At 42.5% G+C, this 23,835-nt stretch overlaps 1 protein-coding gene and 1 long non-coding RNA gene across 6 annotated transcripts in view; one reads left to right on the top strand and one right to left on the bottom strand.

The window, feature by feature from the left end:
* rps6kc1 (ribosomal protein S6 kinase C1) overlaps positions 1 to 23,835 on the bottom strand; it is a 163,714-nt gene that overhangs the window by 107,569 nt on the left and 32,310 nt on the right. For all 5 annotated transcript variants that reach the window (XM_033025324.1, XM_033025329.1, XM_033025325.1 and 2 more), the window contains 2 exons: positions 22,875 to 22,968; positions 21,196 to 21,249 (listed from right to left, as the gene is read on the bottom strand). In XM_033025324.1, coding sequence (XP_032881215.1) covers positions 21,196 to 21,249; positions 22,875 to 22,968 — 148 coding nt within the window. The remainder of the gene's footprint in view (positions 1 to 21,195; positions 21,250 to 22,874; positions 22,969 to 23,835) is intronic.
* On the top strand, positions 9,945 to 23,174 carry LOC116975933. Its single transcript, XR_004412819.1, has 3 exons — positions 9,945 to 10,004; positions 17,762 to 17,816; positions 23,164 to 23,174. It is a non-coding gene; the product is annotated as an uncharacterized LOC116975933 (long non-coding RNA).

The following is a 23,835-nucleotide window of genomic DNA, read 5'->3' as shown; positions in this document are numbered from 1 at the left end:
TTGTCTTCTATTGGGGCTCATTGCTTTCAAGTGATGTAAATGAAACAAAAGTTGAATGGCATTGCCATGTGACTCCTTCATATTGCATGATGTATTACAAGATGTGTTACTAGGAATAAATGTATACACAACAAAATCAAGAAAAGGATAATAAAACAGAATAGTGTGAACTTCAAGTTTGGGAGGACACTGAAGATTCATCTTCCGTGCCGATAGGCAAAAGTAGGAAATTCTTGCTATTGAGGGAGTGCAGCGTAAGTTCACAAGGTTAATTCCCGGGATGATGGGACTATCATATGATGAAAGAATGGAACGACTGGGCTTGTATTCACTGGAATTTAGAAGGATGAGAAGAGATCTTATAGAAACATATAAAATTATTAAGGGATTGAACATGCTACATCAGTGCTTCTCAAACCATTTCAGTGTCATTCACCCTTGAGTCTTTATCACAAAATTTCATTCATCCTCGACTACATTTTATTATGTTATTTTGGTAATTTTCATCTTATTCTCCCTTGTGTATAATTTTATATATAATTGATTTTGTCACATGAGCAAAAAATAAAAATTAACTAATTTCTTAAGTGTTTATTTTATTCAACTTTATGAACATCCTAAAAATATGTAAAGAAAACCAGGAGTGAAAAAAGTTTAATTACCACTGGATTTGGAAAATCATTCTATTAGAATGATTTAAAAAACCATTACAACATCTAAACACTGGGCTTCAACCCCATCTTACCCTTTCGGGCTTTGATTACTGCAGTTTTTTCTTAGAAAACTAGCTAAAAAAACCATGAAGTATGTGATTTAATACATTTGTGTACAGTTTTGGTCTCCTAATCTGAGGAAAGATTCTTGCCATAGAGGGATTACAGAGAAGGTTCACCAGACTGATTTCTGGGATGTCATATGACATATGAAGAAAGACTGGATAGACTCGGCTTGTACTCGCTAGAATTTAGAAGATTGAGGGGGGATCTTATAGAAACTTACAAAATTCTAAAGGGGTTGGACAGGCGAGATGCAGGAAGATTGTTCCCGATGTTGGGGAAGTCCAGAACAAGGGGTCACAGTTTAAGGATAAGGGGGAAGTCTTTTAGGACCGAGATGAGAAAAACATTTTTCACACAGAGAGTGGTGAATCTCTGGAATTCTCTGCCACAGAAGGTAGTTGAGGCCAGTTCATTGGCTATATTTAAGAGGGAGTTAGATGTGGCCCCTGTGGCTAAAGGGATCAGGGGGTATGGAGAGAAGGCAGGTACAGGATACTGAGTTGGATGATCAGCCATGATCATATTGAATGGCGGTGCAGGCTCGAAGGGCCGAATGGCCTACTCCTGCACCTATTTTCTACGTTTCTATGTTTCTATTAATATCCAATTAATATAACTTTCTATAACTCTCTCTGACGAAAGCTCACAATACCGCCAAATATCAACTTTGGCAGCTAAATTGCTGCACAAAGTAAAGTAACAGTTCAACAGTTGCCTACAGCGATCCTCCAGTGTTGCCATTTATAAATGTATGATCCCACTAGCTCGTCTGGTCTTCCCTAAAAGGTTGTATTACAGTAAATTTGGGAAATATCTTGCTGCTTTGAAATTAGAAAACCATAGGTAGAGAGAAAAAAACATATCAAATTTCCAGTTCAACTGCCATTAAAACCAATGAGCTTCAAGAAGCCATGTGAAGAGAGATTATTGTCATGTGTCCCAGATAGGGCAATGAAATTCTTGCTTGCTGCAGCACGACAGAATAGTTTAGGCATAACTACAGATCAGATCATTGTGATCATATACCATAGAATATATAATACACACATAAATACACAGATAAAGTGTAATAGGCAGTTATAGTTCATAGTTTGTTTGAAATTGTGTTTAATAGTCTGATGGCTGTGGGGAAGAAGCTGTTTCTGAACCTGGACGTTGCAGATTTCAGGCTCCTGGTGGCAGCGGTGAGATGAGTGTGTAGCCAGGATGGTGTGGGTCCTTGATGCTGCTGGCAGCCTTTGAGGCAGCGCCTGTGATAGATCCCCTCGATGATAGGGAGGTCAGAGCCAATGATGGACTGGGCAGTGTTTACAACTTTTTGCAGCCTTTTCCGCTCCTGGATGCTCAGGTTGCCGTACCAAGCCACAATGCAACCGGTCAGCATGCTCTTACAAACCACTTTAAAAGCAATGCCTTTTTTAAGTATCGAAAAAAATATATAAATATCTGAATAAATTAAGTAATTCACCTTTCATTCACTCCTCTAGTTTCATTCACCCCAAAATAATTTCATTCGCCCTTGGGTGAACCATTCACCAGTTTAAGAAGCACTGCGCTAGATGCAGGAAAAATGTTCCCAGTGTTGTGGGAGTCCAGAACCAGAGGCCACAGTATAAGAATAAGGGGAAGGCCTTTTAGAACTGAGAGTTGGAAAACTTTTTCACCCAGAGTGTTGTGAATTTGTGGAATTCTCTGCCTCAGAAGGCAGTGGAGGCCGATTCACTGGATGCATTCAAAAGAGAGTTAGATAGAGCTCTTAGGACTAGCGGTACGAAGGGATATGGGGAGAAGGCAGGAACTGGGTACTGATTGTGGATGATCAACCATGATCACATTGAATGACGGGCTGGCTGGAAGGGCTGAATGGCCTACTCCTGCACCTATTTATGCATCTATGTATGTTTCTAGGCTATGCTCCTTTAAGGGAGTAGAAGAATATTTCTAAACCTGCTTCCAGTTCTTATCTTTCCTTTGTATTATGTTCCTATTTTATTATATGCAAATGTCAAAAGGCACCTTTAAGTTGAAGACGAGTACACATTCACTCCGAAGAATATCGTGTTGCATGTAAGTAATCATGCTTCTGGGCTAAGTTGCAGCCATTTTGTACAAAAAGACCTTCAAAGTTATTATAACAAGCATTTTAATTGCTGGCTGCAGCTTCAGAATTGTGCCATAGTGGAATATAGGTATAAATGGTAAACAATAAAATAAGGCTTCATGGTTGTTCAAGGGATGGGACTGAGTCAAAATAAATGCAAGGACGAGATGAGAGATAACATTTATATCGAAAACACTTCGGCCATGGAAAATAACCTTACCGGTAGTTTCATCTTGGCAGATATTTGTCCACATCTGTTCCCAGATCCTGCAGGCAATGTGCATAGCACTAACACTGACTGCCACCTACTGCCAGGGACACTGTAATGCTGACTAAATAAGACTTCTCTTCATATACATGAAGCAGCACTTCCATTTTGCTAGCTGTCTTACACACACAGTTCCAATCAGAAACGCAAAGACTCCGTAGCTGCTTCCATAGGCACTGATTTTGCCAGCTATGCTTGCATTAAAGAGACAACTAACAAAAATCTCTTCTAGCGTTTTCCATTGCTTAACAACACAAATATTACAAAGGACGGACATATGCAGATTGAGGGCCAGCTCCATGGATATATTCCAATGGAAAGATTTTTGACTTTACTGCAATGCATTCAAAACTAGCAGATGAAATTTCACACTGTACAGCTAAACAAACTACCAAGGACCTTCCAACCATATGTTAAAGATCTAATGTTACTATTTTAAACAATCAAGTCCACAGTGTTTGTATTCAGAATGGATCAAAGTGTTTGGCCTTATGTCTAAGCTGCTGGCATTATAATGCCACAGGAAAAGGAAGAGATGCCTAGATCACAGATTCTAGGGGACAGTCGCATCCCTTAAATTACATTAGATTTCTCAACTTTCTCACGGCATAGGTAACTATTTAGCCATCAAGTTGATAATAATAATAATAATAATAAATTTTATTTATGGGCGCCTTTCAAGAGTCTCAAGGACACCTTACAAAAATTTAGCAGGTAGAGGAAAAACATGTAAGGGGAATGAAATAAATAGTAGAGACATGACTAGTACACAAAGTAAAGACAGAATACAATTCAAAACACAATATGAGGCAATTAATGCACAGATGAAAAGGGAGGGGGACGTGGGGCTAAAGATAGGCAGAGGTGAAGAGATGGGTCTTGAGGCGGGACTGGAAGATGGTGAGGGACACGGAATTGCGGATCAGTTGGGGGAGGGAGTTCCAGAGCCTGGGAGCTGCCCTGGAGAAGGCTCTGTCCCCAAAACTGCGGAGGTTGGACTTGTGGATGGAGAGGAGACCGGCTGATGTGGATCTGAGGGACCGTGAGGGTTGGTAGGGGGAGACGAGGTCAGTGAGATATGGGGGGGCCAGATGGTGGAGGGCTTTGTAGGTGAGGATCAGGATTTTGTAGGTGATCCGGTGGGAGATGGGAAGCCAGTGAAGTTGTTTGAGGACTGGAGTGATGTGATGCCAGGATTTGGTGTGGGTGATGAGTCGGGCGGCTGCGTTCTGGACCAGTTGGAGTCGGTTGATGTAGGTGGAGCTGATGCCAAGGAGAAGTGAGTTGCAATAATCCAGTCGGGAGGAGATGAAGGCATGGATGAGTCTTTCAGCAGCGGGAGGTGTGAGAGAGGGTCTGAGTTTGGTGATGTTGCGGAGATGAAAGAAGGAGGTTTTAATGACATGGCGGATGTGAGGCTCAAGGGAGAGGGTGGAATCAAAGATCACGCCAAGGTTGCGGGCCTTGGGAGATGGGGAGACAGTGGTGCCGTCGATGGTGAGAGTGGGGTTATTGATTTGCTGAGTGTGGCTTTGGAGCCTATGAGGAGGAATTCTGTCTTATCGCTGTTGAGTTTGAGGAAGTTATGTTGCATCCAGGTTTTTATAGCTGACAAACAGGAGTTGATATGGGAGAGGGGGGGGTTGTGGGGGGATTTGGTGCCGAGGTAGATCTGGGTGTCATCGGCGTAACAGTGGAAGTCCAGGTTGAAGTGGCGGAGTATCTGACCAAGGGGGAGGATGTAGATGATGAAGAGGAGGGGGCCGAGTACGGAGCCTTGGGGAACGCCTTGAGTGACTGTGGCTGTAGCAGAGGTGTGGTTGTGGAGAGAGATGAAGTGGGATCTGTTGGAAAGGTAGGAACGGAGCCAGCTGAGTGCAGAGCCTTCAATGCCGAGGTCCTTGAGTCTGGTGAGCAGGATGTTATGGTTCACTGTATCGAAGGCTGCGCTCAGGTCGAGGAGGATGAGGATGTTGAGGGAACCAGTGTCAGCAGAGGTGAGGAGGTCGTTGAGGACTTTGAGGAGAGCAGTTTCTGTGCTATGGAGGGGGCGAAAGCCAGATTGGAGGGGTTCAAGTAGGTTATACGCAAGGAGGTGGGAATGAAGTTGCGACGCAACGATACGCTCCAGGGTTTTTGAGAGAAAGGGGAGGTTTGAGATTGGGCGGTAGTTAATGAGAGAGGAGGGATCAAGACCAGGTTTCTTTAAGATTGGTGTGACAGCAGCAGTTTTAAAAGCGGAGGGGACAATTCCTTGGGACAATGAGGAGTTGAAGAGATCAGTGAGGTAGGGGCAGAGAACGGGGAGGCAGGACTTCAGCAGGGGAGTGGGGAGAGGGTCGAGGGAGCAGGTAGTGGGTTTGGAAGAGCTGATGAGTTTTCAATAGGGGTGACCAGGTCAAACTGGGAGAGGAAGCAGTGTGGAGGAGGGGTAAGGAGGTCAGTGGAGATGTTGAAAGGAGGGGCCTCGGTAGGTGGTGGAGTAGATGCTGGGGAGTCGGGTACAGGGGATAAAGATTGATAGATGGTGCTGATTTTATCAGCGAAAAAGTGGAGGAATGAGTTGCAGAGATCCGGAGTAGAGGTAGGGAGAGTGTTGGCTCGAGGCTTGAGGAGGTTGCCCACTGTGGAGAAGAGGGTTCTGTGGTTTAGGCAGGGATCGGTGAATATGGAGGAGAGGTAGGCAGATTTTGCAGCAATGAGGGCATCTTTGTAGTCAGTGAGGTGGAGTTTGTAAGCTTCAAGGTGGACTGTGAGAGATGATTTATTTGTGAGTCGTTCAAGTCGGCGACCAGTCTGTTTCAGTTTACGAAGTGCAGGTGTGTACCAGGGTGAAGATGTGTTGAAAGTTACGGTTCTTGTTTTGAGGGGGGCCAGAGTGTTGAGGGAGGTAGACAAGGTGGAGTTGAGATGGTTTGTGAGATCATCAGGTGAGATGGGGGTTGAGTCCAGGGGGAGAGTGGTGGAGAGGAGGTCAGAGAGATGGAGGGGATCAATGGATTTTAGATTACGGAAGGTGATTTCTCGGAGGAATCGGGGGCGAGGTGTCGGAGAAGGGATGGTGAACCGTATAAGCTTATGATCAGAGAGGGGGAAGAGGCATGGATGGAGGTCGAGTACCGGTTGATTTGTGGAGCAGACCAGGTCAAGGATGTGACCTTTGTCATGGGTGGGAAAGGTGACGTGCTGAGTGAGAGAGAAGTTGTCAAGTAAAAAGGCGAATTCAGATGCGAGCTTGCAGGTGGGGGAGTCCATGTGAATATTTAAGTCACCAAGTAGCAGCAGACGTGGGGAGAGGGATGAGGCAAGTGTGAGGAGTTCAGTGAAGTCAGATAGGAAGGAGGGGTTTGGTTTAGGTGGCCGGTAAATGAGGAGGACTGTCATGGAGGAAAGGGTTTTGAAGGCGAGGAATTCAAATGATGCTACTGGGGGGAGGGTGAGTTCAGTGATCCGAAAATTCTGGTTGAAAATAACAGCGAGGCCACCTCCATGGCGGGAGGGGCGGGGTTTGGAAATGTAATTAAATCCAGGTGGGGATGCTTGATTGAGGGAGAAGAAGACATTGGGTTGTTGCCAGGTCTCAGTGAGCAGAAGGAAGTCCAGAGTGTTGTCAAGGATTAGTTCATGGAGGGCAAGGGCTTTGTTGTTGAGCGACCTGGTGTTGAGGAGGGCAAAGTTGGCATTATGAGAGGGTGGAGGGATGGGGGCAGGCTGGAGAGATCTGAGGTTGTCCCGGTTGACAGTGCGTGCGGTCAGCTGGGATGGGGGGTGACGCAGTTGAGGGGGGGGGTAGAGCGTGGTAGTGAGCAGATGGATGGAATGGAATGTCCGTGGTTGAAGTGAACAAGCTTGCGCCGAGAGCCTCTGTGGATGAAACGGGGTTGACGTAGAAGTCTAAGCTGTTTAATGACTTGGATGCAGGATCGGATGTGGTTGTTGAAGAAACCAGTCATTTGTAGAGATGTCAACTCAGAGCATTTTGTATTTGTTGCAGTGATCATAATTTGCTAAACTTCCATTTCAGGTTGAAAGTGACATACTCAAGCCTGAATCTAAGGTCTTACATGAATAAAAAGCAATTGCATTGATATGAGACACAAGTAGATTAAAATAATAGCCTAAAAGAAATACGTAGTAGTGGCCTTTTGAAGAAATATTTCATAATATGCACTCCATTGATAAATGAAGATGTCACGGAAAAGGTGATCCATTCATCCATGGCTAGCTAAAGTCGGCAAGATTCATATTACATTGAAAGAAAAGACAAGGTTTTAACTGTAGCAGCTTTGAGAATCAGGAGAATTTGGCTGATCTCGGCCTCCTAATCTCATTTTCCTGCCTTCTCCTCATAACCCTGTGGGGGAAGAGGTTCATTGTACCTTTGGGGACTAGTAAAGTGAAATTTCACTATCAATCATGGATCGGGGCCTTTCTTTAACCAGAATGCTGCCTGTTTTAGAAGATATTTAGCTACAAGATGAGGTTCAACAAACTTTGATTTATTTTCTCTGAAACTTTGGAGGCTGAGGGGAGACCAGATGGAAGTTTACACAATTATGAGAGGCATAGATAGGGGAGACAGTCAGACCTTTTTCCCCTGGGGGGGGGGGGGGGGGGGGTTGTCACAGACTAGAAGGCATGGCTTTAAGGTGGGAGAAGAAAAATGTAAAGGAGTGTGCAGAGTTGGGTGGGTTTTTTTTACACAGAGAGTGGTGGGGTCATGGAACAGGGGTAGAGATGGAGGCAGATACCACAGTGTTGTTTAAAATCTTCTGGATAGACTTGTGGATCTGCAGGGAATGGAGGGATATGGATCACATACAGGCAGAGGAGATTAGTTTAACTTGGCATCACATTTTGCACAGGACATTGTGGGTCTAAGGACCTTTTACTGTTCTGTACTGTTCTATGAGGAAGAGAGACACCAAAATATGGCTGGCATGTTTGCCTAGCCTGAAAAACCAGGAAAATGATTGAATCAATAGCTAACAGAAGTGATAACAGAGCATTTAGAAAAGCATAGCATTGTTCCACAGGGTGAAAAAGGTTACAAAAAATAATCTGTGTCAAACTAATTAATTAGAAATCTTTGAGGTTGTAACTATCAGGAGAGATAAAGACTAACAGTATATGTAGTGTGTTTCGATTTCAAAAAGGCAATTGGTAAGAAGTCACAAAAGTGTATTGCACAAGGGCTCAAGATATTGATAGCAACATATTATAGACAAAAGATTAAGTGAACATTCAGAAAATAAATACCCCATGGATAAACCACCATACAAAGTGCCCACCAGACGACAAAAAATAGCTTTTAAAAATAAAAACACGTTCACTCAGATTATCCTTTTGATATTTTTTAAGGTTTCCTTATACTGCTGGAATTATGGAGTAGAACAAAGCATTTAACACTAAAAAGCCAGTAAAATTCAACAAATCAGGCAGCCTCTGTGGAGAGAGAGAGAAGCAGAGTTAGTGGGAGTCATTCACGCTGTTAAATGATATGCAGCTGAGTTCTGGCCCTCAGCTTCCTACAATCTATATTAGTGACTGTGATGGAGGAGAGAAACAGCAGAGAACTATGTCCTGTGGCCAACCAAATCTATACTGACTACCAACCATCCATTTGTACTAATCCTACATTAAACCTTTTTTCCTGGTTCTCCCAGAGTCTATCACTCACCCAACACAAAGGCGTAATTTTACTGTCCAATTTACACACAATCCCACACTTTGAGACATGGGAGGAAATTGCAGGAAACTCCTATGGTCACAGACAGAACATGCAAACTCCACACAGACAGCACTGAAGGTCAGGACTGAACGTGGTCCCCAGCAGTGAAGCAGCACCTCTACTAGCTGTTGAGAAATAGTGGGAAATATGAGATGGTCCGCTTTGGTAAGAAGATATTTAAAAGTTCCGTGGAGAGGTAGATATCCTCATACAAGAAGCAAAGATAGCGTGTAAATACAGAAAACAAACAGGAAGCAAATCGATATTGCTCTTTATTGCTAAGGGCAGGGCCGGCCTTAGGAGGTGCAGGGCCCAATTGGGAACAATTTTGGAGAGCCCCAGGTTCCCAGCTACGGTCTGTAGAATCGTAGAAATATAAATAAAGTCTATTATAAACATTATATCTCTATGGCAGAATGGAAAGTAATGAAAATGTGCGCTTAAAAGGTGCATGCGAGTTAATGGACCAAACAAATATAAGCTCCATCTATATAATTAAAAGTCTAATCTTGACCACTTCCTGTTTGCACTGCATATTGATTTTAGAAAATAACGCTGCCACTTACGGCTGTAATTTTTGGCCATCTAACTCAGAGTCCCCCTCCGCTGCGCAGGACAAGAGGATTTTTCCCATCGATGAAAAATAAAAGAGTTATTAGTGTTTAATAATGTTGAGATTCTCTCTCCTGTCAATCACCGCCATGACGGCCACGCCCCTTCTGGTGGGAGGGGGGACTATAAAACCCGGAAGTGTGGGCGTGGCTCAGTCTCTGTAAGATGGGGGAGGGAGAGGTCACCTTGGTAGCCTTGCACCCTGCTTGAAATGGTAGGAAACTGCTTTTGAATTTGGTGACCTTGCACCTTGCTTGAAATGGTATGAAACTGCTTTTGAATTTGGTAGCCTTGCACCCTGCTTCAAATGGTAGGAAACTTCGTTTGAATGGAGTTTCAAGGAATAGCCATGAGTCAACTGCCAGCCCACCAGCCGTGAGTGAGTGAGCTGCCAGCACAACAGGCTTGAATGACTGAGCTGCCAGCCCAATGAAAGCCCCCCCCCATCCCACTGGACACCAATATTGGAATTGGTGGAGAGGTGGAATATTGCGTAGGGGGGCCAGCCCTCCCGTGTGAACATGGGCCCAACGCGTCCCACAGTCTAGTTTTAATAGAAATTTACAAGTAAGAAACAAAATGTGTAGATCACCTATGAAAATAACATAGTTACGATACCACTTGTTTTAGTCACTGTGAAATGAAAATCCTACCCTTTGGGGGGGGGGGGGGGGGGGGAGCGCTGCCCCGGGACCGTGAGGGATCGACCCACATCCCCCTTCTCCATTCCCCCTCACACCACCCTCCCCGACTACCCCTTTCTTCCCCCTCCCCGTCTACCCCTTTCTTCCGCCTCCACCTTCTCTCCGCCCCTCTCTTCCCCCTCCACCCGGGTTAGATCTACCCGAGCCGAGAGTAGATTACTCTAGCGCGGGATCTCCTTAGGCGCGGGGCCCAATTGGGAGCCATTGGTCCAATTGGTTTAAGGCCGGCCCTGGCTAACGGCAACACAGTCTCATAATTTTATAACTATGCAAGGCATTAGTGGCATGCAACAATGCTAAAAGAAAGTTCCTTTTAAAATGGTAATTTGTTTTAATACAGAAGGAACTGCAGGTACTGGTTTACAAAAAAAGACACAAAGTGCTGGAGTCACTCAGATTCGGTGGATCAGGCAGTTTCTCTGGAGAGTATTTTGGTTTGGAACCCTTCTTTAGACTGATTGTGGTGGTGAGGGGGAGATGGGAGAGAGGAAGGGGAGGATAAAGCCTGGCCAATGATAGGTGGATGCAGGTGAGAGGGGGCGGGGGGAGGTGATCAGCAGATGGTTGGACAAAGGCCAGAGATAAAAAGACAAAAGGTGTGAGGATTGAAGTGTGAGGTGCAAATAAAGCAGCCGGAGGAAGGGGAGAAATTACATTTCATGTACTGGGAGAGTCTGGAACCAGAGGGCACAGCCTCAGAATAAAAGGACGTACCTTCAGAATACAGATGAGGAGGATTTCTTATAGCTAGACGGTGGTGAATCTGTGGAATTCATTGCCACATGGAGCTGTGGAGGCAAAGTCATTGGGTATTGTTCGACCAAAGATTGATAGAATTCTTGATTAGTAAGGGTGTCAAAGGTTACGTGGAAATGGCAGGAAACTGAGTTGAGAGGGAAAAATAGATCAGCCATGACTGAATGGAGGAGTAGATTCAATGGGCTGAATGGCCTAATTTTGCTCCTATGTTTAGTGGTCTGAATTGGAATGAGTCCAGGTGGGGCACAGATAAGATTGGGGAGAAACAGTGGGCAAGGGAGGGGAGGGGAGGGGGGGGGTGGGTTGTATAATGGTTAGTTACCTAAAATTGGAATGTTCATACCGTTAGGTTGTAAGATATCCAAGTGTGATACGTAGTGCTGTTACTCCAGTTGTCTGCGGCCTCTCTCTGTAGGAGGCCGAGGATAGAAAGATCAGTATACGAATGGGAAAGGAAGTTAAAATGATTAGCAATGGTCATTTTATGTTAAACTTATATTTTTCAAGATTACTTTCCGCTTGCAATTGCTAATTGGAGGTATATACATATATGGTCTTGAATATTAGAAGTTTCACTGATTTGTTTGTTGTTAGAATTATTATTGAATGATTAGATTGCTGTGTTAGTCAAAAAATCAACAGAGATGATTCCTCAGCAACCACTCAAGTTTCTCTTTTTTTAAATCCACCACTTTTTCCGCCAACATTTGTCATGTTGACATGTGGTTAGGTGAAGGAAATATTGATGGAAAGAGCACTGGCCCAGATTTCACAAGAAATGTCAGAGTTTTGTTAAGAACTGCTGACCTTGCTCACATTGTAAGTCCTGTATTGCATGCATGCGCTCACAAATCCTGAACTTGCTGGCATCTGCTTGACAGTTTCTGAGTTGTGCTCAGATGCTGAAAGGCTGGACTCACAAGCCCAGTGCCAGAGAGTGACATTGGGTCATTTCCCCATCATTCATTCACGAGAATCTGCCTGAAAATCTTACCTTCTCCATTCATTTGAATGGAGACGGCTGATAACACAATAGGAGCTTTTAATCAATTTCAAGGTCAAGTTTACTTAAATGCTTTCATTTGTTTTCACGTTGTTGCTAAAAAAACAATTTTTAATTGTATTTAAATGAATTGGTTTTGATATTCTTTGATCATTTCTGCTATTAAATACACACGTGAACAAACGTTTCAGAATTGCAGGGTTGGGTAAGTGGTACAACATGAGATGCTGGAATTTATCATTTAGAAATGGAGACATGAGGTACAAAAACAGGGTGGCCAACTGTGGTAGACTGCATGCAATTATGGCCACCCAACCTTGGGAAGTACAGGACAACAAACAGAAAAAAATAGAATGATTTTAGGAATAACAAATTTTGGTTATTACGCTGAAGAAACTGAGGCTATTCTCCCTGCAGATGCTGGTTTAAACTGCAAGGAGAATATGCAGGAACTGCAGAAAATCTGCAGATGCTGGTTTAAACCAAAGATAGACACAAAAAGCTGGAGTAACTCAGCAGGTCAGACAGCATCTCTGGAGAAAATAGGTGACGTTTTCGGTGGAGACCCTTCTTCAGACCTTCTTTTAGATACTGACATAAACGGAAAGGGCTGAATGGCCTCCTTCTATACCATGACAAATGTATGGCTCTATTCAACGAATCAAACAAAATCCCTGTAAATCTTAACTGCCTGACTAACGTATTTAACGATGTTCTTCACTGATCACAGGAATTGTGTAAGTGCTGCATTAGATTCAAAATCCCTTCACAAGCTTTACATATATTTTGCAAATTAAGTAATAATCGAGTCACATTACAAACATCACAGATTTGTCATGTGGATTCAAAGAGTCATGGGTCATCATAATGTTAGTGCTACCAATGTAAATAAGACACTGAGGATTTAAAAAGAGAAAATTATCATTTGTGGATGTTATTTTGCCAGCCCAAAATGAATGAACACAATGTTAGGATGAAGTTTTGGTGGATCTAGGTTATATTGTTGACTGCGATGGAGCTCATCGCAAAGAAACACCGCGGAAACGCATTTAGACACAACATGCATCTTGGCAATCTGCAATATCATATTTCAAACAAGAAAAATATCTTATGGAAACACAAGAGACTGCAGATGCTGAAATCTTGAGCAAAACACACAAGAGTGCAGTTTCTGGCAAAGTTGAAGCTCAGCACCTCATAATCCACTTAGGCACACTGCAACCCAACAGCATGAGCACTGAATACACAATTTCAGATGGCACCGCCTCCTCACCTACCTTTCTTTCCACTGCCTCCACCCCGTCACCTTTCATCCATCCGCTCATCTCAAAACCCCCCCTAACACAGGTCCCCCATTTTGATTCCCTTCCCCCGTTCCTTTCTGCCCATCACCGCTCCCTCTGGTTTTACATTTTGCTCCCCACCTTCCAGACCTACCATTCTGTCTTCTCCACCTCCAGTTTTGGTTTACTATCTCCAACCTTCTTTCCCCACTCAATCAACCCCTCCTCATCTGGATCCACTTATCATTTGTCAGCTCTTGACCTACTCTAACTCTCACCTCTTTCTCCCAGCTATCTCTCCTCTATTCCGTCAGTCTGTAGAAGGGTCCCAACCTGAGAGGTCAAGCAGAGAGATAACAGGAGTATCTGTAATAAGACCACTGGGTTGATGACTGATAAGTGGGGATTTATGATAACTACAAAATAAATTAAATGGCAAACAGTCTTTTATATTAACCCAACAATTATGCTCTGCAAAAATAGTGGAAGCAAATGTAAAAAAATAACTTTCAAAAAAGAAATTACTGAAGAACTGAAAATTTAAAAAGTTGCGTGGCTACAGGGAAAATGAGAAAGGAATTGATCAAATTAGAAAGCTCTTTTGCCGGAGTTCCATCTTCACGGCAAGAGGGCCCTGAAAATTATCGGACTGGCTGCAAGGTCACAAATGGGCCCCGACCTCGGGTGTTTCAGAGGAAGAGGACTTAACTCTCTGGTGCCTTTCCCCACAGTGGAAATTTTTGATTCTGCTGTGGGGGGACGTTGGCGTTGAACTCTATAATGTGTTGTGTCCATTTTCTTTATTTTTTTAAACCTTTTTCTATGGTATGGAAACTTATTATCTATTTTATGTAAAGCACTTTGGTGTCAATGCGAGCTGACTTAAAATGTGCTATATAAATAAAACTTACTTACTTACTTACTCTTTAAAGTGCTGGTGCAGACTGAGTAAAATAGTCACCTGCACTATCAGATTTTGTTCTCTCTCGTTCAAAAAGATTAATTAGAAACTGTATTTTTGTCATGCTGCAGTTGATGGCTCACTGATGTAATTAAGCCAAGCGATTTGCTTTCTAATACATTCCACTGGCGTTATCATGGTGTGTAGGAAGGTACTGCAGATGCTGGTTTAAACCAAAGGTAGACACAAAAGCTGCACCTTTGCCTGTGTGTGAATGTGTGTGAGTGATTGGTGGTGGTCAGAGGGGCCGTAGGCACAGAATGGCAGCCACGCTTCCGTCAGTCTGCCCCAGGGCAGCTGTGGCTACAGAAGTAGCTTACTACCACCGAGTGTGACTGAGGAGTGAATGAATAATGCGATGTAAAGCGCCTTGAGTATTAGAAAGGCGCTATATAAATCCCATCCATTATTATTATTATTAAAAGCTGGAGTAACTCAGCAGGACAGGCAGCATCTCTGGAGCGAAGGAAAGGGTGATGTTTTGGGTCGAGAGAAGGGTCTCGACCCAAAACATCACCCGTTCCTTTTCTCCAGAGATGCTGCCTGTCCCGCTGCGTTACTCCAGCATTTTGTCTCTATCTTCGGAGTTTTCGTGGTGTTGGGTTTCATAGTTTACTTCTTGCACTATAAGATCCAAGGAGTTAGGGCCAAGAAGGGATTCACAAACTGCAAATTAACAAATATTTTCAAACTACCCACAAATATGAGCCGTAAGCTATTAACGGAAAAAATATATATAATTTCTTGCTGTTCTCTGGCAACGTGAACAAGAAGCACAAAAAAAATGGACGAAGAAGAAGCTGAAATTAGCTGCTGAAAAATGAGAATTAAAGAGGAAAAAACCCACAAAACTAAAACTGAACTATATTCACCTATACTGAATTAAGAACAGCCAGCAAATGATTTAAGATCAGCTCAAATTTATGCAGCCTAATTGGTCATCAGTTACTCAAATCAAGCTCAGTCCATCAATATGGATACACACTGCTTTCTCAATTAGATGGGGTATAATTATGAGTCAAGGTCTTCTGCTCCATATGCTCATTAATAGGAAATGAAGATGCCCATGTAATATTCTCAAGCATGCTGATGCAAAAGAGAGCAGCAAATATTCTGACATTCACCGAAAAACAGCAGTGTTTTTGTTTAGTTGACGTTGGGAGCGTTAAGGGTTACAGCTACTGAAATGCTTCAATAGGCAAGAAAGGAAGAATTCTAGAAGTTACAATTGAATGCACACATTTGAGGAGGTTTGCAATTAATTTGGCCCTAATGTACTTACTCTGCTGGTTAAGATAAATAAACACTGATGTTTTCCACATTAGAAACATGTATTGCCGCATCTGGAAGTGCCAGGTGCACACACCACTCGACTATTAGCAGAAACTAAATGCCTGGGCAAGGTGACTTTAAAAATAATTTGCATTCTCAATGTGGTGGGAGCATTGCATTTCTCCCCAACAAACAATTCCTGAACCAACAAATAATTGTCCCCTGTCCTTGACTCACATAATCGTTTTCCTGCCTCCGCTGAAAGAGAGTTGTGCTAAACCGGTGAAGGACATATAAAAACCTGGCTCTGCCAAGTGAGAAATTATGACCAGATTAAGTTCTTCTGAAATTGCTACGATACCTCATGCTAATCAAAATGCCAAAGCTTCCTCAGAATGCAAGAAATTTCCTGCATCTCAACCTATAGAAAGAAGGAACTGCAGATGTTGTTTTACAACAACAAAAAAGACAAAGTGCTGGAGTAACTCAACGTATGAGGCAGCATCCCTGAAGTACATGGATAGGTGATGTTTCGGGTCGGGACCCTTCCTCAGACTCTCATTTCAAATTTTCATTAGGTGCTTATCACTCTGAATGTTCGGTGCTTTTGCACGGACACCAGTAGAAGCAAGAGTAGGCCCTTCGGCCTGTTCCACCATTCAACAAGACGATGGTGGATGGTGCTACAGCAGCACCACAGTCCTGTATCAAATCCATTATCCACATTCTCAAAAATCTATCAATCACTGTCGTGAATGGACTCAGTGACTGAGCCTCCACTGCCCACTTCGGCAGTGAATTCCAACCATTCGCCACCCTCTGGGTAAAGGCATTTCTTCTCACCTCAGTCCTGAATGGTTGACCCCTTCTTTTGAGATGGTGACCAACCTGCTTCTGGATACCTTAGGACAGTGAAAAACTTTGTATTCCTCCACTAAAATCTCTTAATAATTACACAAAAAGATCATTTTTTATTCTCTAAGCCCAAATATAGGTTAGATCTGCCGATCAACATGCTCCATCGACACTAGTCCCACCTTCCTGGTTTTGGCCCATATCGCTCTAAATCTACCCTATCCACGCCACTCTCTAAATGTTTCTTAAACATTGCCATAGTACCAGTTTCAACTACCTCCTCTGGCAGCTTGTTCCATACATCCATCACCATTTGTGTAAAAAAGGTACCCCTCAGGTTCTCATAAAATCTTTCTCCACTCACCATAAACCTATGTCCGCTGGTTCTCGATTCCCTTACTCTGGGCAGTAGCCTCTGTGCATTTACCCGACCTATTCCTCTTATGATTTTGTACACCTCTATAAGATCATCCCTCATCCTCCTGCGCTCCAAGGAATAAAGCCATAGCCTGCTCAACCTCTCCCTATAGCTCAGGCCCTAGAGTCCTAGGAACATCCTGGTAAATCGTCTCTGAACCCCTTCAACCTTGACAATGTTGTTCCTATAACATGGTGATCAAAACTAAACACAATACTCTAAATGTAGCCTCAACAACATCTATATTACTAAAAGTCTGATCTTGACCGCTTTTGGCCCACTGTGTTGCGATTTCCGAGAGAACGCCGCCACCTACGCCCGTCATTTTTGACCACCTTGCTCAGAGCCCCCCTCCGCCTTCCGGGACCAGAGGATTTTTTCCATCGATGAAAAATCAGAGCGATATTAATGTTTTTTTTTTTTATAAACTATTCTCTCTGCTGCCCCCGCTGGCGGGAGGGGGGAGGGACTATAAAACCCGGAAGTGTCGTGCCTCACTCAGTCTCTGCCAGACCCAGGAAGCGAGAGGGTCAGCGGTGAATAACACTGAACGCACGTCTACTCCATGGTGAGTCCCCTCGATGTGGCTGCTGCCAAATTGTTTGCCTTTTTATTTAAAGTTTGTGTTCACAAAATGAATTTTAGTTGTCAGGTGGCTGCAGCCCAATTGTTTGCCTCGCCTTTTTAACAAGTATGTGTTCACAAAATGAATTTTGGTTGTCAGGTGGCTGCAGCCCAATTGTTTGCCTCGCCTTTTTAACAAGTTTGTGTTCACAAAATGAATTTTGGTTGTCAGGTGGCTGCAGCCAAATTGTTTGCCTTGGCTTGGCTTTTAAAATCGTTGTAACAGTTGGTTGCCAGCCCAAGAATCCATTCGGCCCACAATGTCTATACTAGCCCTCTGGAAAACAGTACCTTCGGCCCGCAACACCCATACTAGCGCGACAGAAAGCCCCCCACTGGCCAGTAATATTGGAATTGGTGGAGAGGTGGAATATTGCTGGTGGAATACCAGCCCTCCCGTGTGATGCTGGGACCCAACGGGTCCCACTTAGTCTAGTCTTATATAAGTGTAACATGACCTCCCAACTTCTTTCTCAATGCTTTGACTGATGAAGGACAATGTCCCAAAACCCTTCTTGACCACCCTATCCATCTGTGACGCCACTTTCAAGGAACATTAACTTGTTTTCACTAACCTGCAAATTAATTCTCATAGATTCTTGTAGTCTCAGAGATAGAATCTGCTCTACACTTGTTTCAGACCTAACATCACGTCATATTAAATAGTGTGCTGAAGTTTCAATTTTTTAACAAGGACAGATGATTGCTATATTTAGGTCATGGACGAGTCAAAACATCCTACAATTAAACTGTGATGATATCACCATCTTCAATAATTGCTGTAAAAGTTCTGATGTCATTTCCGTCCGGCTGAAACAAATGACCGGAAACATCACTATTCCAGCTATCCCACGTAGTAGCATAAATATCTATAATCAGGCTCATTGTCCACCCCACAAGTCTCAGAAATCCTGATCCATGTTTTGTTTCCTCCCCACCACTTTCTCATTGAGTTCCCAGAATCCACACTTTATGATTTTCCAACACAGATTTTCTCTTCTTTCTCACACCTCCACATTTACCTTTTCTAAAAGTCTGCGACCTCTATCACCTTGCTTTAGTCCCAGAAATCCATGTCATCCAATCCAATAAATCACACATCCCTGGCTTCACTTGTGCATCCCTCTATATTTGTGGTTCACTGCACCCTCTTTGCAACTTGCTGCCTTAATCACCCTGCCTAACTATTTAATTTCTGCTATCCTTTAAAGCTCCTCAAAACAATGCTCTCAGTCGCCTCCCAGATCCACTGTTGCTCTCCTTTCCACCTACATCCTCCATTTTCAAATGAATATTTTTCTGCCCAGATGGAAGAATAACGCTCCTGACAGAGAACAGCACAGAACAGAACAGGCCCTTTGGCCCACAATGCCCGTGTCAAACATTATGCCGAGTCAAACTAATCTCCTTTGCCTGCATAAGATCCATATCGCTCCATTCCCTGCATTTCACTTGCCTATTTAAGATAGGCATATATGGGAACTCTGGTAATCACAGCTGTAAAAGTCCTTCCGTCCCAAAGTCAGTATTTTCATTTTCTCTTTAACTTTATTTCAGCGCCAGATTGAACTTGACTTGCTGTAAGCAGCTAAACTTACAAGCAGTTTCTGAAGTTGCCTGCAAATCCATTAAAATAAAACTTTTGGGCAATCAGCATAAATTAAAATGACACAATTGTTAATCATGACAATGCAGTCTCTACTAATCAATACTATCTCTTAAAAACTAACAATTAACTATGATATTTGTTAAACATGGATGAATCTCTAAACAGTGTTTTATCTCCATTATGCTTTGTCAGTTCAGCAACAAGATACATTTATTAAAACACATAACTTTAATCTACCATAAATGTCTTATAATGTACAAAATTGAAACATGTCTTGTCCTTTCAAGTAATGGGTCATTTTATTCTGTTGTCCTGTCTTTAACTAAATTACATTTTAGGAATTCCAGATGGCTCTTTATGATGCTCATGCAACAGAACTGATGACTTGGGGAAGCAATCCAGTACCATTAACATTCACAGGGTGAATGGTTATTGTGATGGACAATTTACTTGTTAAATGTACAATAAATAAGCTTTTGGTTCATCTCTGTTTCAGAATACAACATCGCAATCAAAATGGGCGTGCCTCAAATTTTAATCATGTTCATGTCAATTATGAGATAATGTCATTCGCCAGCTAGGTGATCTGCAGATTGATCAACATTAGCATAAAGGACAATGATAACATTGAAATAACGATTATAATGTTTCATATTTGTACATGTGTCAACAACATAAACCTAGCAAAAGGCCCATGGGAAATGATGTATGTTCCTATAGCTTTCAATGCGGTAGGTGGAAAAGGAATTAAAAGAATGTAAAGCCAAATATGTCTATAAATGCTAGTAATCTTAAAACTAAAAATATTGGAGAGCAGCACGTGTTAAGAGAAACAAAATTCGTGCTTTTCATCAATGGCCCCTCTCAAAGCTCTGATGAAAGGTCACCAACAAGAAGTGTTAATTCTGCCTAACAGAGGATTTCCAACATTACTGGTCTCCCAAAATTCAACTTATTTCATGTAGTTGTACAGCACAGAAACAGCCACTTCAACTCAACTTGTCCTTGCCGACCAAGATGCCTATTATCTAAGTTAGTACAAATCCATATTTTGTCCGTGTCACTCTAATCCTTATTTGTCCATCATTTAATTTTTCTCCTTCGTCTTTTCTGGTTCCAGGACCCACCTTGTCTTTTTGTCCTTTAAATTTCCATTGTTCCCCGATTCTAAGGCATAATATCCCCAATGATAAGCTTTCCATACTGCTGCTCCTCCTGGCACAAAACACCCACAAGCCTTACATCCCACCTGGCTTACTTCATTTGTCCGATAAAGTGTACCCCTGCCTTTCTCTCCATTATATTTGGCAGAACTATCAGTCAACACATTCTGGCTTTCTTTTCCCAAATGTCTTCAAATTGCTATATATTAGTTGGATGATCAGCCATGATCATATTGAATGGCGGTGCAGGCTCGAAGGACCGAATGGCCTACTCCTGCACCTATTTTCTATGTTTCTATTACCTCAGATACCCACCTTGTTCATTTTCCCCCCAGTCATCTTCCCAACCTCATTGGTGTATGGATGGCTATTTGCAATTATTGGGAGAGACTGGGAATTTCAGGAAATACTCCACATTTGTAAAGGGTTTATGAACAAGTCAATGGTACGCTTTCCTTCAACACACAAAAAAGTGTCCACCGCGACTACACCTGGACGATGTGGATCCAGGGAGTTTAATGGGAATTTGGTCATTACAATCAAATCATAAACTGAAATAGAACTGCAGTTCTGGGGAGAGAGAAAATAATTTGAACTCAAAAGCCTGCAGCACTTCAGTCCTCTGCATTAATGGATTGCAGCCTTTCTCAATGAAATAGCAAACCAAGGCCCCATCTGCCCACCCAGACGAATGCAAAAGATTAATTGACTTTTGGAGAGTTGGGGTTATCCTGCCCATCACTTCTCCGTCAGACGGCTTCCTTTATCTCGTTGCTTTCACATTTCCAATGAGAGCTTGCCCCGTACAAATTCGGCATCCCAATTCTGACATTTACAGGAACAACCATGTTCGAGGAACTATTGTACAGGTGTAAGGCACGATACATCCGTGATCGTGAAAGCGCTATGCAAGAGCAAGCGTGCCTGTTTCAGATAAAGGACAGCTCATTTATACATTATTAAACAACAGCTGCCTTGTATCACAGGGCCCAGCTGATGCATGGTCACATTCAGATCAATTATAGGATAATTAAAGACATTCTGGCATCTTACCACCACATTCTGATTGACTACTAAGAGTGACGTCATCGAAGAAGTCTCTCCGGGCTAAAAAGAATATAAAAAGAGGCAATCAGAATCTTACTCACTGTGACATTTAATTCAATTTTAAATATTGGTGGATAAAACACAGATTTATTCCAATTTTCCCTCTTTCCATCTTTAGGTATTTCAAAAGCTCATTTTAAATTAATTTTAAGCTAAAAGCTAATTAAAAACATACATTCATTTTTGATAATCCTGTGAGGTACAATAACTGGTCTATTCTGAAGCCTCTGGTGCTCCAACCAAATCATTTGACAATCATATTCATGCTTCTAAATCACTGTGCCCCCCGATCTGGTAGGAAAGCTTTGCACTGCAGACCTTCCAAATGTTCCTAAAATTAACAAGCGGGTTCAACAAGGTTTTAAAGACTTCAATTGCATAGACACAAAAATCTGGAGTAACTAAGCAGGACAGGCAGCATCTCTGGAGAGAAGGAATGGGTGACGTTTCGGGTCGAGGCCCTTCTTCAGAATTGCATATATGATCCCATTCTGTGTTTAGTCTTAATAGACGCGGTCCAAGAAGAGTGGATTACTAATATTTTCTTGTCATTATCACCTCCCCCAAAATGTTGGTAAACATTGCTTTGAGGGATATGGGCCAAATGGCAGCAGGTGGGACTAGCATAGATGGGGCATCTTGAGTGATACGGACAAATTGGGACAAAGGCACTGTTTGTGTGCTGTATGGCTCTATCTTACAATAAAAGTGATGTTAGTGAGGAAAGCATTTTTGTAAGAGATCTTGTATTCTACAAATGGCCCAGACTAATTCAGTAGCAGCTCCAGAGAAAGAAAAGGATAACTAGAAGATTTTTACTCCAGTTTTGTGATAGCAATTTTTTTTCTGAAGTTTAACTCCTTCTCAAGCAAAGTTTTATTTTGAATTATGGTCCTCAAGGTAAAATCGATATCGAGGAGCCGTATCATAAATCACAGTTCATGTGCCATCTCCAGAGACTGGCTGGAGCATTCAACAATAATTTGGCTTTGTATGGTTCCTTTAATGCAACAAAGCTTCACAAATGGCTTCAAAATACTTTTGACACTGAAGAGCAATGCAGAGTAGTTTACTGCATTGTGGATGTGGTTTGTGAACTGTAAAGTATAGCATCACTTTCTTTATTTTGGAATTTTAACATTATGTTTCTATAAAAATGGAATTTGGGTCAAATTAAAAAAAACTTCACAATCTAACTCCGCAATATGGTCAGAGGTTTAAAACATCAGCACCCTGCACAGACCTGAGGAGATCACCTGACATGATTTCCAAGTGATCATTCAAAGCTGATGGTACCCTAGCATGCAGTGCTCGCGGTTAAAGCAAGCGGAAGCCAAACATTTAAAGCATTGAATGTGTTGTTAAGCCCCACCTCCAATTGTTAGTGCTAACATGGCCACAGATAACATGACAGCAATAGAGGGATCTAACCAATAATCATTAAAAACAAAAAGTTTGGGGCTGCAGGAAATGTCAGTTCCACAAGTCATTAGAGACAAAAGTTAATGGCAACATTCATACCAAAATATTTTCAGTAAAAATAAACAACTCCGAAACCACCAAAACTTGGTGGATTCGGACTTCAAGGTTTGGTGTTCCAACTTTTGAGTTATGCCCCTGCATACCTTCAGAACTGCCATCCGACAGACTATCATTCAGCGACTCCGATGAGGGATCTACTGGACCAATGAGTTCTGAACCATCGTGAACTTCGCCATCCTAAAAGAAAACTTGCAAATGTAATAAGGTCAAACCAAAATCTGGATTGCCCCCAAATGAGGCCCGTTTAGAGCATCCGATTATATGTCTTTGCATGAGCTGCACCTTGATCAAGACAGTGGGCTACCCAACTGTGCTCTCATAGGCTGGCAGGGTGGCTAACAATGAATGTGTCCTAAATAAAAATGTGCACAGAAACTGACTGCAGATAAAACTCTCTAATAAATTCATGACCTAAGATTAGAAATGGAATCTGCATGTTGAAGGATTTGGCATGAGCTTCTCAATCTCAATGTATCCATCTTGAATGCCTCATTTAAATGCCAAAATTCCAGGTCTGGCCCATTATACCCTTCATGGAGCAACGGTTTAGCTTAAGTTAATGTAGGACATCTTTAGACTGAGAAAGGAGAAATAATATAGAGGAATAAGAAAAGGACAGAGGAATTTAACAAACCTCCAATGTGGTGCAAACTACAGTTCCAAAATGAATGAGAATGTTTGAAACATGCAAAAGTCTCATTGAGTTTAAAACATAGAATATACAAGAGTACAGCACAGGAACAGGCTCATCGGTCCGCAATGTCAGTGCCGAACATGATGCTAAGATCAACTAATCTCAGCTCCATGCACGTGATTCATAGTCCTCCCTTCCCTGCCAATCCATAGGCCTATCTTAAAATCTCTTAAATGCCATCTTCGTATCTGCCTCCACCACCCCCCTCCGCTCGACAGCATGTTCCCAGTGTCCACCATCCTCTCTGTAAAAAAGTTGCCCCAAGCATCTCCTTTAAACTTAGTACTTCTCACCTTAAAGCTATGCTCTTTGACATTTCCACCATGGGAGAAAGATTCCGACTGTCTATC

Source organism: Amblyraja radiata, chromosome 8 (assembly GCF_010909765.2).
Source record: "Amblyraja radiata isolate CabotCenter1 chromosome 8, sAmbRad1.1.pri, whole genome shotgun sequence".
Lineage (NCBI taxonomy): Eukaryota > Metazoa > Chordata > Chondrichthyes > Rajiformes > Rajidae > Amblyraja > Amblyraja radiata.
The sequence above is the reverse complement of the archived record's forward strand: the minus strand, read 5'-3'. Positions and strand labels throughout refer to the sequence as shown.